This window comes from Myotis davidii, unplaced genomic scaffold, assembly GCF_000327345.1.
Source record: "Myotis davidii unplaced genomic scaffold, ASM32734v1 scaffold663, whole genome shotgun sequence".
Classification (NCBI taxonomy): Eukaryota; Metazoa; Chordata; class Mammalia; order Chiroptera; family Vespertilionidae; genus Myotis; species Myotis davidii.
The window spans coordinates 7,784,071-7,794,641 of record NW_006295816.1 but is presented as its reverse complement, the minus strand read 5'-3'; the positions used below and the strand labels follow the sequence as shown (position 1 = coordinate 7,794,641).

Here is a 10,571-nt window from a genome sequence, read left to right as displayed (position 1 = left end):
AGCATACACCCAGCAGCGCTGCTGATGCCTGAACGGTATGTGGAATGAAGTGGGCGGGCATCGGGAGGCCACTATGGCACGGGGCAAGCACTATGGGCAGTCTATCTGAAGTGTACCTGGCGTATAAGACGACCCCCCACTTGGAGGCATATTTTTCAGGGCCAAAAAATCGTCTTATACGCCGGCAAATACGGTAGTGTAAGTGATAGAGGGTGGAGATCAGGGAAGGCCTTTGAGAGGAGGTGACCTTTCTGCTGAGACCACAAGGATTAAGGTGAGACAGACAAGATACAAGCTGGGGAAGTGTGCCTGTGGGATTGGAGGTGGGCGATCTTCTCAGCGTGAGGAACAGTAGATGGGAAGGGATGGGAAGAAGAAAGCTCGATGAGTTGAGGATCAGGTGTTTGGTGTGACTACCATGAAAGGAGCGGGGCGGGGGGGTGCGGGGAGGTAGTTTGAGGAGAGTATGAAGATGCAGGAAGCATGTGGGGAATTTGAACTTTAAATGTAGTGAAAAAAAGCCTTTGGAAGGCTTCAGCAGAGAAGTGTCATGATTTTATTTTTAAATGTCTTGTGAGTCATAACTGTATTTCCTGCCCCTGGGCTGTTAGATTTCTTGTATCCTTGTGTTAAAATGTTTCTTTACTCAATTTAAGCAGGCTTGAGTAGATCTCAGCTACATTACTTGTGCCCAAAGGACTGAGTTAAGACAACATCCTTGTTGTCTTCATGTATACAACTCTGACCCTTTTCATGTCATTGATTATTTATGTTCATTGGCCATTTAAAAAAAAATGGCCTCTTCATGATCTTTACTCCTCTTCTGTTGGAGAGTTTGACATGTTGTTAATGTGTTGTAAGGAATCTTTGTATGTAGTCAAGATTAAACTTTTGTCTTGTGTAGTAGTATTTATTTCATTGTTTTCCCAGTTAGATGTTTGCCCTTTAACCTTGCTCATACTATTCTTTTCAGAAAGCCTTTTTTTAAAAGTAACAGCTTTATGGAGATAAAATTCACATATTATAAAGTCACTCTGTTAAAGTATACAATGCAATGATTTCTTAATATATTCACAAAGTTGTGCATTTGATCACCCAATTCCAGAACATTTTTCATCAACCCAAAAAGAAACCCTAAGTTTCTCCTATTTTCCTCTCTTCCAAGCTCATGGCAACCACTAATCTACCTTCAGTCTCTGTGGATGTACATATTCTGGACATTTAGAATAAATAGGATCCTACAATATGAGCCATTTATAACTGGCCTCTTTCACGTACCATGTTTTTGAGATTCATTCACTTATAATATGTGTCAGTACTTCACTCCTTTTATGACTGAAAAGTATTCCATTGCATGCATATACCACGTTTTGTTTATCCTTTGTCAGTTGATGGACATTTGAGTTGTTTGCACTTTTTGGCTCATGTGAATAATGCTGCAGTGAACATTTGTACATGCAAAAGGTTTTGACTTGTATTTGGCCAGATCAGCATTGCTCTTTTCCTTTGTAAAGATTACTGTATTTTTTGTCATGTTAGCAGAGCCTTCTCAAAGTAGTTTTATGTAAATATTCACCTGTCTTTTAAAATGTATTTTTATGAGTAAATTATTCTATTTCAATCTTAAGTCCACATGAAAATTCATTTTGGTTTAAGATTTGGAAAAAGGATATATAATTTTTCCCAATGGAATCACTAGATGCTCCTAGATAATTTATTATTTAGTAATTATCATGCCCTCTTTGATCTGAAACACCATGTTTACATCTAAATAAAAATTTGTAATAGAAAAAATATTTCCAGATTTTGTTTTATTCCATTGATTTTTTAAATATATCCCTATTGTGGTACTTCATTGTAATTTTGGTAGCTTTAGCTTTATAAAATCTTTTAAGATCTTTAAAGAATATGCTTTCATTTTTTAAAATAACTGGGTATTCCACACACACACACACACACACACACAAACAAAACAAAAAAATTATACTATATATTTTGTCAACTTCTAGAAAGCAATTCCATGAGATTCTGGCCAAAGTTGGGTTTCCTAAATTCACAAATTTAGGAAACAGTTGTTAATTCGGAATCTTCCTGTGCTATAATATGGCACCTCCTTTATTCAAGTTTTTCTTTTATGTACATTGTTCTGTCAGTTATTTTAGGTATTCATTCTTGTTGCTATTGTAAATAGGTCTCCCCAATCCCCCCGAACCTCCTGTTCTATTCTTAACAGTTTATTTCATTAAATTAGAAAAGTTTTGCTTTTGGCTGCTGGCCAGTTTGTTGACTTTTTCATAATTGTAATTGGTTGATTCTCTTGAGTTTCACATGAGGCAGACAGAACTGACCTACAGTCACAAAATAGTGGAAAGTGCTCAGAAGGAGAAGTTTAGTGTGTTAAAGGAATACAAACTCATTTGCTTGCCAGGTCGGAGAACACCTTTTTGAGGAAGCATTAAACAGAACCCTAAGGACTGCAGCAGGATTGGCCAGAGAGAGGGGAGGAAGGCCTTCCAAACTGAGGGACCAGGACATGGGACGCTCTGTGTGCAAGGAGGCGTGTTCAAGGCAGTGGGGGCAGCGTGAGCAAAGATGAGTGGCAGGAGAGGTGAGCAGGGCACTTGCAGCGTGTGGAGGAGTCCTGGCCAAATCGTGAGTCTGGGAGAGCAGGCACCGGAGAGGGTTTTGAGCAGAGGTGAGACACGCTCCAGTTTTGCTGCTTTGTGGGAAATGGATTAAAGACAAACCGCAGAGTGTGGGAGGCCCGTGAGGAAGCGGTTATAGTAGCTCAGCATCAGACCGCCTCCTCTTGGACTAGGCTGCTTTAATGTCATTCTTCTCTCCTCGGCTCCTCGCTCTTTTATAGAGTAAAATAAAATTTTTATTGGATTGAAAAGTAAGTGTTGTATGGAAAACATGGGATTTTGAATTTCAGATCTGCCGCCAGTAGGCTGCCTTTTGCTGCATGTTCTGTCACTTCGTCAAAAGCAAATGTCCACTCGTTTGTCAGGTTTCCTACGTGATCCGAGACGAGGTGGAGAAGTACAACCGGAACGGAGTCAATGCCCTGCAGCTGGACCCAGCCCTCAACAGGCTCTTCACGGCGGGCCGAGACTCCATCATAAGGATATGGAGCGTCAACCAGCACAAGGTAGGCCGGGGTCGAGTGGGCACTCGAAAGCCATACTCCGAAAACTGTGCTCTGATACGGCAGGCCTGCCCGAGTTTCCGATGGAATCTGAGCGCTGCGTTACTTGGTACACTGTAAAGGCAGGCAGCCAGCTTTCTGTGAGCCCTTGAGAAAAACACCCCTAGGGAGTTTCCGAAGTATTTCAGATAAGGCAGGGACTCCATAAAACTAGGCCTCTGATAAGAAAGACATAAAGAGATTTGTCTGGTAGAGGAATTACTTGCAACAATTGATTTTTCTGCTGTAACTATGTTCCCAAAAAGCTTCTTGGCAACCCTTTCCACTGCTCTTAAGAAAAGGTTGACTCTGCTTTTACAGTTATAACTAACCTTGAACAAATACTAGATTTCTTCAAGGCTGTCGTAAAAGTAGGAAGGTAACCTGCTGCCCTTCTTCAGATTTAAAGCCTGCTTTCTTAAACGAACCAGTATTTAAACACATGTGACGACAAATCCCGTCAAATTGCAAGGAATTCTTTTTCTGTGTTGTTTGAATGTCTGTATTGTGAATGACATAGGCAGATTTGGGGAAGGAAAAGACATTTCTTGAGCTCCTAGCTATGTCCCAGACACTCTTAGCACGTTCATATCCGAGATGGTCTTAATTCTCACAGTCCTCCTCCGAGGCAGCTGTTACGGTTCGTGTTCGGAGACGGGAAAACAGGCTCACAGAGATCCATGGTTAAGTAGCTGGTAGGTGACAGGGAATTAGAGCCCCTCTGACTTGAAGCCCTGGCGCTAATTCTTAGGGTTTTAAAGTCTGTGTCTTCCTAGCAAGCTCTGCAAGTCTGATGTTCAGTCCAAAAAAGACCCGCTATTTTGCACACTTGCTAGATGATGTTTCTTTAAATGGATTTTGGTCTCGTGGGCTTTGGATTCTTTAAACAGTGGCCACAGAGGTGGCCCAATGTCAGAGACATGGGAAGGAAGAAAATCATGGCTTTTAAGTGCTTTTTGAAACTTATGTTTGAATTGGAACGTCACCTTTCTGGGAATTAACAGTACTGTATTTCAAACAAACTACGGGAAAACATTCACAAAAACTAACCTGGAAGAATCTAGAAAGCTGCCTATGCTGCCCTTAAACATCTTTTTTCTGATCTTCGTTTTATGACAGGATTGATTAGCGTTTCTCAAATAGACTTGTTCTCTTTGCCAGGAAGTTTCTTGAACTTGCCTGTCTTAGGTGTAGGATGTAACTAAATACGTGGCTTGGTAATTAAGCCAAGTGAGAGGAATAGAAGAATCTCAAATTACTGAATTGAAATGGTGACCAGGGTAGCACTCCTTTAGCCCTTGGCTTCCATTTCTTCTCAGAAGGACCCTAGATAACATGAGGAAAGCACTTAATTCAGAAGCTAAACACCACAGTAGGAAGCTAAGAGCAGGAGTGTCCATCTCCCTCTGCAGCAGGCGGGGCTCCTCACCACTCGGCCGCCTCGTTTCTGCCCCTGCTGTGTGCTGTGGGCCTTCGGCACCACTGATTCATACCCGCAGCCTGCAGATGGGTTCGTGCCCTGTCCTTTCCAGTAACGCCTTCCTCTAGCGCTGTTGCCTTCACTGACTCAAGGCATAAAAATTAAGCATTTGTCCTGGAAACCTAGGCTTTTATCAGTAATAAAACTGTCCTGAAACAAAACTTCTATGCACATGGTATCTGGAAGCATCAACTCCTGGGGGTTAGATTTTAAGGGCATAGAGCAGTGGGTCACACTGAAGAATCTAAACATATCTATAATTTGTAATACTGTTCATTCTCCAAGATAAGCTAATGATATCCTGTGATTTTTCTTTTAATTTCAGCAAGACCCATACATAGCATCTATGGAGCACCATACCGATTGGGTAAACGACATTGTCCTCTGTTGTAATGGGAAAACATGTAAGTATTTCTTTGATTATTGGGCTTCAGGAAGCTTCTCATTTAATTTGATGTATTTTTTTCATTTTTCATGTAAGTTTTTTATTAAAATATAGCATACATACAGAAAAGCATGCACACTTGAGAGTACAAGTTTGCAAGGTGAACACCCATATAAGAAACAGATTACCAGAAGTGTCCCGCCCCGTGCCACCCTTTCAGTCACTATCCCTTGCCCCACTGTCTTCTAAACACTATAGATTAGTTTTGCCTACATTTGAACTGTCTATATAAATAGACTCATATACTATGTATTCTTCTTTTAACCTTATTAATATCTCTTTCTGTTCTTATTATGATAGGATCCATTTCTTGGTTTTTCAGTCTGTGTTAGAGAAATTTTCCAATCAAATTAGTTCAACTGGAACTTTAAAAAATATTTGCCTTAGCTATTAAAAAAATTTTTTTTTGAGGCAGAATACAATAGGTTCTAGAAAAAGCTTTTAAATATATATTTTATTGACTTCAGAGAGGAAGGGAGAGGGAGGGAGAGACAGAAACATCAATGATGAGAGAGAATCATTGATTGGCTGCCTCCGGCATGCCCCACACTGGGAATTGAGCTCACAACCCTGGCATGTGCCCTGACCTAGAGTTGACTGTGACCTCCTGGTTCTTAGGTTGACAACACTCAACCACTGAGCTTCAGCCCTTTCAAAGAAGAAGTTCTCAGAGGAAAAAATGGTAAGAGCTGGCGATTGATTGATCGCGCTCATTCCCCATGGCACGGCAGTGTTGGAGAGATCCGGGGGACTGTCCATCAGTCTGGGTCCTTGAGTGAGGACCCAGCTGACTCACAACTGGTATGTGGTGTGAAGAAGAAGTAAACCTTTGTTGTGGTAACAGCATTTAGATTCAGAGATCATCCCAATAATAACAGAAATGAATAAAGAATAATGATGTGATTGAGTTTGAAAAAAAATGTCTTTGAAAGTGCTCCAAGTTGACATAACAAAGAATGGTTTATAAAATATTTTGGATAAGTTTGTATTGAGACAGTGGTTCATATCTAGAGAGTGCTTCTACCTCCAGCGTTCTAGCCCCCCAGAGTGTGCTTGGCCAAGGAGCTAGTTCCTCGCTGCATCTAAAGTGGTCGCTTCTCCAAGTGTCAGCTTTCATGTGCATGTCTTAGATCCCCAGCTGCAGCCTGGGCACCTGCAGGCAGCAGCGTCTGTCTTACTACTACTTTGTATCTCCCACAGCCTCGCTGCCCAAAGCCACACACAGCAGATACTGTTGATGGAGGTGGTAACTACCTGGCAAAGTAGGCAGTTTCTGACTTTCTGAAGTGTTACTGTATATTAAGAACCTTTGAGTTAATGGCCCAGATGGAAAATACCCGAAGCAAGGAAAGAAAAGGTTTTGAGTGCGAATTTTGCAGGACCTTTTTAGAGCAGCCCAAAGAATCCAGCCAATTCTAGAGGAGTTCAGGGAGGCTAGGGTGCTGCGAGAGGCGATTCAGAACGTTCGTAGCAGGTTAATAGCATGGATGCCTCTTCAACTAACAGATCTCGGATGACCAGGTCTGACCCATCCAAGTCTAAACTTGAAACTCAGCCTCATGCTTGGCCCAGCCTACTAGAGTCCTGCAGGCCAGGTGTCAGACGGGACTCTAAGGAGCACATTTTTTGGCTAAGCCTGGCCGGGAAGGTCTGTGTTCAGGACGTGGACTTGAACTATCTAGATCCCTGCATTATAGATTCAGTTTGTCATGTCTGTGGAACACTCACACTGACATAGCCAGGGCAGTTCTAATAAAACCTAGTATGAGCCAAGAGGGGCAAGTTGGGAGGCTGGTGTTTATGATTTTTTTTAATACTGTTTTGCTTTTTCCCCCTGGGAGATATGTGAAGGTCTAAACACTATTCTTCCCTTGTTCTTGATTTTCCACCTGTACACTCTCTCAGTGCTTCAGTAGCTGGTCCCTGCTGAGGCTGTCGCGATCCATTTAGCTCTTTGTAGATGTAAGTCCTGCCTCAAAGAGACACTAACAGAACGGAACAAAGCAGAACAGCAGGATGGCCTCAAGGTCAGAGACTAGGCTTAGTGGTTACAGATTCTACAACAGATAGATCTTGGCTTAGAATAGTTTAGAGAGGGCCTCATAAGTTTTTTGTGATTATAGAAATAATATTAATAGCTAACATTTATTGAGCACTCCTACAAGCAGTTACTTTTCTAAATACTTTACATATATTATTCTTTATTGTAAAATTAGCATCATACTATATAGTTTTATATGCTTTTTTTTTTTCACTTCAGTGATACTTTGTTTTGAATCAAAGGGCCTGAACATGATTCTTGCTACATGTTGCCTGGTTTCCTTCCAGAAGAGTTATACCAAATTGTCCTCCCACAAGCAATGTATGAGAGTGCCGTTTTACTGTGTTTTCTGATAATTGAATATTACCTTGTTTTCTTTTTAATCTGTTTGGTGAAAATAGTATTTTTTTTTATTTGAAGTAGGGAGTTTGGACATATTTTTCATATATCTCAGTGGTACATGTATATCTTTGAAAATATATTACTTATGTGGATAGCTTTTAAATGGCAGTGCAGTTCAATGTAGCAAATATTTATTGAGCATTTGTGTATACTCAAATCCAGAAAAGATGTAAAACTTGATATCTCTGTTATAGATTTCTTTAGAGCACTCATAAAGATAAGATTTTCAAAATTGAATAATTAAGCCTGCAGTTTTTGCTGACTAGCTACTAAACATCTGGTAATTTTGTTAACATGTAGCTCCATTTATCCTTAATAGCTTCTTCTTTAAGTGGGAACAAAGATTCCATTTATAGCCTGGCAATGAATCAACTGGGAACAATCATTGTATCAGGGTCCACTGAAAAGGTAAGGGGGAGCTTAAAGGGTATACCTTAACTCTAGAAAACAAAAAAACCAAAATAATTTGATCTGTGTCATTACTGGCCATATAGACAGTGGTTTTGCCTGGTGGAATGCTAAAAGTAGGGTTTTATTTGAACAAATACGAGCGTAACTGTGTAATTACTGTCGTGTGTGGTAATGGGGGTTGGTGGGCAGGTGGGAAAGGCCTGTTCATGTTTTGACATTAAAGAGGCTTCCTCCCACTTGAAAAGGGAGCCTTAGACAGTGCCCGTCGGCAGAAGCAATGTTTCTTTCTCAGAATTTAGTGGCTGTCATTTGATTTATAAAAGTCATCTGTTACTGAAATTTGATCGTGGATGTACTCAGTTTATGTAATGTTTTGTTAAAATTGACAGGTTTTAAGGGTATGGGATCCAAGAACATGTGCAAAACTGATGAAGCTTAAAGGGCACACGGATAATGTGAAAGCGTTGCTGCTGAACAGAGACGGCACCCAGGTATGCGGCTTCGCGTGGGCATTGCCCTAATGGCTTTGCCAACGTTTCAAACAACAGAATCGCCCCACTTAGTGTACTGCTGCATACACTGATTGAACAAAGCTGCATATATTATAAACTGTGGATTAATTTTAAATCCTTAAAATATTAAATTGTACATATAATAACCCCAATTTTGAAAAAAGATCTTTCATCATTGTAGATAAAAAACGAAAACTAAGCACCATTTATTCCACTACCACTTAATCCTGCTCCCCCAGCCATTTTTTCATGGGGCAGGGGAAGTTCACAGCTAATTGGAATTAATTGATTGTGATGGAGCTAGAAAAGGGAGAGTAGAAAAATTATGAGATGAGAAACACCATAATTCTATTACTTCTGTGGAAATTACGTCATGAAAATTGCCTCACAAGTGAATTAGAGAAACCTTTTTGTCTCCAAAGGTGAAAGAAAGGTTTGAAAAACTAACCAAAGGAAGGACATCACTTTCCAGAGCCAGACGAACAGAGGCTTGGAGATGTAGAAGGCACTCCGTGTTAGTGCACTGAGTGGCCTGGAGGAGAGGAGTTCATCCTGGTCCTTAGTTAGCTCATCTGCAAAGTGGGAATCATATTTAGTTTGTGTAGTAGGTGAGAAGATTAGAAATAATGAGTATGTTCTTATCAGAATCCCTGGATTTTTAGAACTCTTGAACCCTTTGCAGCCCCATTTTCATGTGAGTCAAGAAGCCTAGTGCAGTCAGCTGCTCAAGTTTTGCAGTGTAGCTGCTGGGCTGCGTGGGAGATGGGTGCCCGGCCTTGTTCTCTAAGCTTGTCCAGGTTGCCTGGGTCGTATGGTCTCCATGGGACTGCCCTTACATACGGGCTGTAGATACGATGGTTTCCAGAAGAGGGCCCTGGGCCTGGCAGACTTGCTAAAGATCCTCCTGACTGCTACACTCCATGCCTTGTTTCTATATATACGTTTATGAATGTGTTTTTTAAAACCAAGATGACTTAAGTACAAGTCAGTGCACTTCACTAAAGTCAGCTACTGATTCTCAAACTCTTGTTTGAGACAGAAGCGCTAGATATCAGTTACTGGACCAGAGTTTATTTTGCATCTACAGAATTCTACAAGCTTCTAATGCTGGGTCTTTGGTGGCATTGTGATTCAAGGACTTATCATAGCTAATAAAGAGGAAATATGCTAATTGACCCTCATGCCATTGTAAAGATGGTGGCACCCACAGCCAATAAGAAGGGAATATGCTAATTGACTGCTACACCCTCGAAGATGGCGGTTCCCACAGCCACAAGATGGCAGTGCCCAGTCCCCTCAGCCTCACCAGGGCGGCAGGCATGCAGCCTGCCTCCGGAGATCCCTAGTCCCCTCAGGCCCCCAGTCGCCCAGGGCTGGCCCAAGACACAGGTAACCAGGGCCAGCCGAGGCTTGCGCTGCTGGCAGTGGCAGCAGCAAAGTGTGATGGGGCGTTGCCTTCCCCTGATCACGGGATCACCTCCCACCCCTGAGGGCTCCCAGACTGTGAGAGGGGCCAGGCCAGGCTGAGGGACCCCCCCTCCAGTGCATGAAATTTCAGGCACCAGGCCTCTAGTGATGTATAATAGGCCAGTGAATATCATGGACAGCAACCTATTGCCTCCTTTCCTTTGTTGTAGCGTAAGATCCTTAGTCAGCAAATCTTATGATTTGAGGTCCGTCACATAGCAATTATTTTGATTGGTGTCAACATACCTGGGTCAAGCCACTTTTCAGAGGCAGAAATACAGGTTGCTAGGGGCGTGTGCTTGACAGTGTGGCGTCAGGAGAGAAGCCTGGGCAGCGCACAGGAGCTTTCGGACAGATCTCTAACCTTTACTTTCTTTGTTCCCAGTGTCTTTCTGGCAGTTCTGATGGGACAATTCGCCTGTGGTCCCTTGGTCAGCAGAGATGTATAGCGACATACCGAGTCCATGATGAAGGTGTTTGGGCTCTGCAAGTCAATGACGCCTTCACACACGTGTATTCTGGAGGGAGGGACCGGAAGATTTATTGTACAGACCTAAGAAACCCTGACATTCGAGTGCTGATTTGTGAAGAAAAGGCACCAGTTCTCAAGGTATGTGATATATATT

The 10,571-nt window shown here is 42.0% G+C and overlaps 1 protein-coding gene across 1 annotated transcript in view; it reads left to right on the top strand.

Annotated features, from left to right (window-relative positions):
* The window catches only part of WDR48 (WD repeat domain 48), a 37,438-nt gene that overhangs the window by 10,810 nt on the left and 16,057 nt on the right, over positions 1 to 10,571 (top strand). Inside the window, exons 3-5 of the mRNA XM_015568407.1 lie at positions 7,875 to 7,963; positions 8,356 to 8,457; positions 10,331 to 10,555. Coding sequence (XP_015423893.1) covers positions 7,919 to 7,963; positions 8,356 to 8,457; positions 10,331 to 10,555 — 372 coding nt within the window. The 5' untranslated portion in view covers positions 7,875 to 7,918. The remainder of the gene's footprint in view (positions 1 to 7,874; positions 7,964 to 8,355; positions 8,458 to 10,330; positions 10,556 to 10,571) is intronic.